Source organism: Diaphorina citri, unplaced genomic scaffold (assembly GCF_000475195.1).
Source record: "Diaphorina citri unplaced genomic scaffold, Diaci psyllid genome assembly version 1.1 scaffold1592, whole genome shotgun sequence".
Taxonomy (NCBI): domain Eukaryota; kingdom Metazoa; phylum Arthropoda; class Insecta; order Hemiptera; family Psyllidae; genus Diaphorina; species Diaphorina citri.
This window is the reverse complement of record NW_007379018.1, coordinates 1-4,091: the sequence shown is the minus strand read 5'-3', so window position 1 is coordinate 4,091 and position 4,091 is coordinate 1. Positions and strand designations below refer to the sequence as shown.

Here is a 4,091-nt window from a genome sequence, read left to right as displayed (position 1 = left end):
CGCTATACATGTTCTGTTCCTACAACGAATCATATTGTCCAATTTACTGGCGCTAGACAGCCGCTATCACAGAGTTCTGTTCCTACAACAATCAATATTGTCGCATTTCTCGGACCTAGTGTCAACCAAGCCTCAAAGTAGGCTAAAGAAAAAAGGCTTACAGGACAACCGTTACGATTAAATTTACTCTCTCACAGTACGGGAAAGAGTGATGTTTGCCTGGTGTAAAAAAAAAAGGTTTGCCTCTGTTCTTTGACAAGGAAACAACCGTTACAATAAAACATCTACTCTCGACAAAGTACGAAGTGTGATGCGACAGATAGCGTCATTTACCTGTTATACTAACAACATCCTTGTCTTGTACATATCGTCGACAGATAGCGTCATTTACCTGTTATACTAACAACATCCTTGTCTTGTACATATCGCCGACAGATCGCATCATACAGGCGAGGTCCCAGGCCTGATCTCTGATAGGGTGGCAATACGAACACCTGACTAATCCTAGGTCTCCATTTAGGCGGCAGGGAGAAGGGTGTGGTGTAATATTTGTACACGGTAGCATAGCCGGCCAGTCCATAGCATGTTTCCTGACTGTCATTCTGGTATTTTTCATATCTGAGGACGGGAAAAGAAAGAGGGAAAAAATGATAATGATAATGTGAAAAAAAATGTCTGTTTTTTTGGTAGACGTTCAAAGTCACTGTAAAACTGCAATGGGTTTTAATGGACTTTTCTAGAGGTGGTTTTACCCTCCATTTTGTGACAAAGACAAACGCACAGAACCGAAAAAAAACTTCAACCCCGCCGGGAATCGAAACCGGGACCTCCAATGTGCAAGCTTAGTGTGATACCCGTACTCGACCAAGGAGGTTACTGAAGAAGAGGTTTTTGAGATATTAAGGAGCGCGGTAGCACTCGGCCCCGCCAAGTCAAAACAGTGTGACAGTGCTACCAAGAGATATTATACGACACAGAGAATGTAGCCGTTTTCAGGAAGTTGTAGAGGAAAAACAACAAACGATGGATAGAAACGGATTAAATGTGTTTGTTGGGGTCTAACTTACAGGAAGAAATAGGACCAACGTTCATCATCCGTATCCACAAAGCAGGCACAGTCGATATACCAGAGTAGGAATGGCTGAACTCTGGATAAATAGGATACCATATCAGGATCTACCTGATCCACACTGTATAATTCGTATGTTTTTTCACTAGAACTTCCAGAAGTACTAACTGTAATAAAAACACAGATTAGAATGAATGAGTGATCTTTTTTTTCTCTCTTTCTCAACATAGTTATGTTATGTTGAGAAAAAAATTATGAGCTAAATATCATACCTACCTAGAAATAACATACCTACATTAAGTAAAGGGAACACTGTTAGTAGGCCACATGGGTTATACTTAATTGTTATTAATTAAATTAGGTTCAAATATCATAGGTATTGTTGAAATAATTCCCCATTCATGGAACAAGCATTTCATTTTATGAATAGGTGCAACAATGCAACATTTATTAAATAAATTTTATTTTATATTTTCATGTCAAATATTTGAAAATTAAAGAACTGAATGGCTTTGTGCTATTTCTTTTAGACCTCACTAAAAAGGTAAATTCTAAAAGACTTTGGTACATGTTGTTGTTTGTTTGTTGTTGTTAAATGTCGGAACATTGACCATTAGGCCATTTTCCTATGCGCGTCCCAATATTTTTCTACAATTTTGGTACATAACTGTATTACTTACCTGTTGTATGTTTGAAGCTATGGAACAGTTCTCCACTGGGTTTGAAGTGTGGTTCTTTATCAAGTGAAGTGACAAACTTATCCAGTGAAGTGTTCATATCAAAGGTGTACAATTTCTTCAATGCCTCCATAATGTCATCGGGCTGAAAATGAGGAACAAAAAATATGAGTGCAGGAATTGTAAAGGAATTTTAATTGTATCAAGCATAACTATGTGTCACAAATTTTCCCCACTTGATACTCTTGATTTCATGACTTGACTTGGACTCAAACCACCAACCTCCAGATCCAAAGCTCACCATGCTAACCACTACACCACTGAGGTTGATGAAACCAGGTATTGTGTTCTTATGTAAATTTCATTATCTCATTTGCCAAATAATCTTCTTCTTCTTCTTCCTAGCCTTTCTTCTTCTTCTTCCTAGCCTAGGTACCTATTTAAAAATAGGATAGGTGTTTTGTGTTAGGCTCTTCCAGGCAGCCCTATTGTGTACCTCATGTCCTGATAATTTTTTCTCACGTAGGTCATAATTCACGCAATCTTTCCACCTTTCCTTTGGTCTACCTCGCCCTTTTCTCCCCCTCACTTTCATTCTCTCAACTCTTTTCCCTATGTAGCTCATGTCATCTCTTTTTTCAACATGTTCATACCACTACAGTCTCCTCTCCTGTATCTTCCTCGACACTTCCAATGTTATATTCAAAACAATGTACCATAAATAAATTTAATTTCATTATCATATCTTTGTTCTTTTAAGGCAAAGACTCACCTTGACTCCGTTAAATTGATCTGGATCTATCTTGTCTGTGTACTCAATGTTGACATAGTCAAATAATCTTCCTGGGGTAAAATACAGCTTGATTTTCAGATCCAAGTATCCAAATATTGTTTCTCTGTAAGAAAGAAAAATAAATTGAAATGAAAATTATTAAAATTACAGAATTATTCTGAGAAATAACAGAGCAAATGGTAGTGAGTGTGTTTGCTTTAAATAAGCACTTGGTCATAGGTTTGATTGACCCAAAGCTCCTACAATGGTCATACTCCTATCAAAAACAATCTTACTAAATATTATTAATTGAAAAACAACAACCACCCATTAATTATAAAATTACAAAGGTGACAATGTACTTACTGCTGTCCAAATATCTGATGAGACATTTCTGGTTTGAAGGAACATGAATCATCTTCTAAATCCGACACTCTTTTCACTGAAAACAAAAGGACAAAATTGATAAAAATGAGAAAGATACTAAAAATTTGGTGCTTGCAAAATTAATTTTGTTGTTATAATAAAAGCAAAGCACATTCATTAAGATTCAATTTAGACAATTTCATTTTAATTTTTCAAAGGTTGATGTTAACAATGTTTGACACTTTTACATGAACTAGTACGTAAGAATATCTAGGGCTCAAAGAAATAGCTAAGAGCCACAAAGTTAGGATTTCAAGTAGAAAGCTCACTCACCCATCTTGAACTCCACCACTTCATTACTGTCCACCGTGTACTTCTCTGCCTCCGCTAATAAATCCATGGTGATGGCTTATTCTGTAAAAATTAAACCAAACTTTAATACATGGATACTTTTCTTCAATCAGTAACTTTTACAAATAATGTCCTTCTTGAAATAATGTCCCCTAAATTCTGCAATTGCTACTGAGTCTTGATTTAAAAATAGCTCCTTCAATTACTAGGGGCATTGGTTCAACAACCTTCTACTCCTATGCCCCTAGGAGCTTTTTTTGCCACATATTGATTTTTACTGAAATACCTATCTAGGTATTTAACTCTTCATAGAATAGAACAAGTGCAGACTTGGTGTTGAGATACTTTTAAATATGTAGCAAGTAAAACAAAACACCTACTAAAGAACACTCTTCTTGAAGCAAGACAGCCCTCTCCAATCTGAGGTTTAGTTATTGAGAAACAGGTTGAAAGGAAGAGAGTTATCTCCCTGCAGCAAAACTTACCACTTATGACAAGTGACAAGTAAGCTAGCAGCTAGCAGCTGTTAAATTTACCGTAGCTCATAGATCTGTGAATGTAGGTACCAGTCACTTACCTACCTAGTTACAGTAGTTACCTCTGTAGGTGTTTGCTCAACTTGTGAATTCCTGGTTCGATTTTAAAATTGGCAAACAGTCTGTCTGTGATCCATGGAAGATTTATTCCATTAAAATGAAGGAAAATGCGATAGGTATGTAAAAAAAAATAGAGAGAAACTGAAAAAAGTTAAAAAGCAGGTAATGGTAAAGCTGGTAAAGTGGTAAAGTAAATAGTAAATTAGTAAAAGTATTTCATTTCATTTCAGACCAGTTCTTTTTTTTTTTTTTTTTTTTTT

The 4,091-nt window shown here is 36.0% G+C and overlaps 1 protein-coding gene across 1 annotated transcript in view; it reads right to left on the bottom strand.

The window, feature by feature from the left end:
* The window catches only part of LOC103516531 (histone acetyltransferase type B catalytic subunit), a 16,755-nt gene extending 12,728 nt beyond the window's left edge, over positions 1–4,027 (bottom strand). Inside the window, exons 1-7 of the mRNA XM_026828899.1 lie at positions 3,828–4,027; positions 3,218–3,300; positions 2,885–2,960; positions 2,519–2,642; positions 1,750–1,891; positions 1,068–1,236; positions 334–618 (exon numbers count right to left, since the gene is read on the bottom strand). Of these exons, the coding sequence (XP_026684700.1) occupies positions 384–618; positions 1,068–1,236; positions 1,750–1,891; positions 2,519–2,642; positions 2,885–2,960; positions 3,218–3,284 (813 nt within the window). The 5' untranslated portion in view covers positions 3,285–3,300; positions 3,828–4,027 and the 3' untranslated portion in view covers positions 334–383. The remainder of the gene's footprint in view (positions 1–333; positions 619–1,067; positions 1,237–1,749; positions 1,892–2,518; positions 2,643–2,884; positions 2,961–3,217; positions 3,301–3,827) is intronic.
* Between the last annotated feature and the right edge of the window lie 64 nt (positions 4,028–4,091).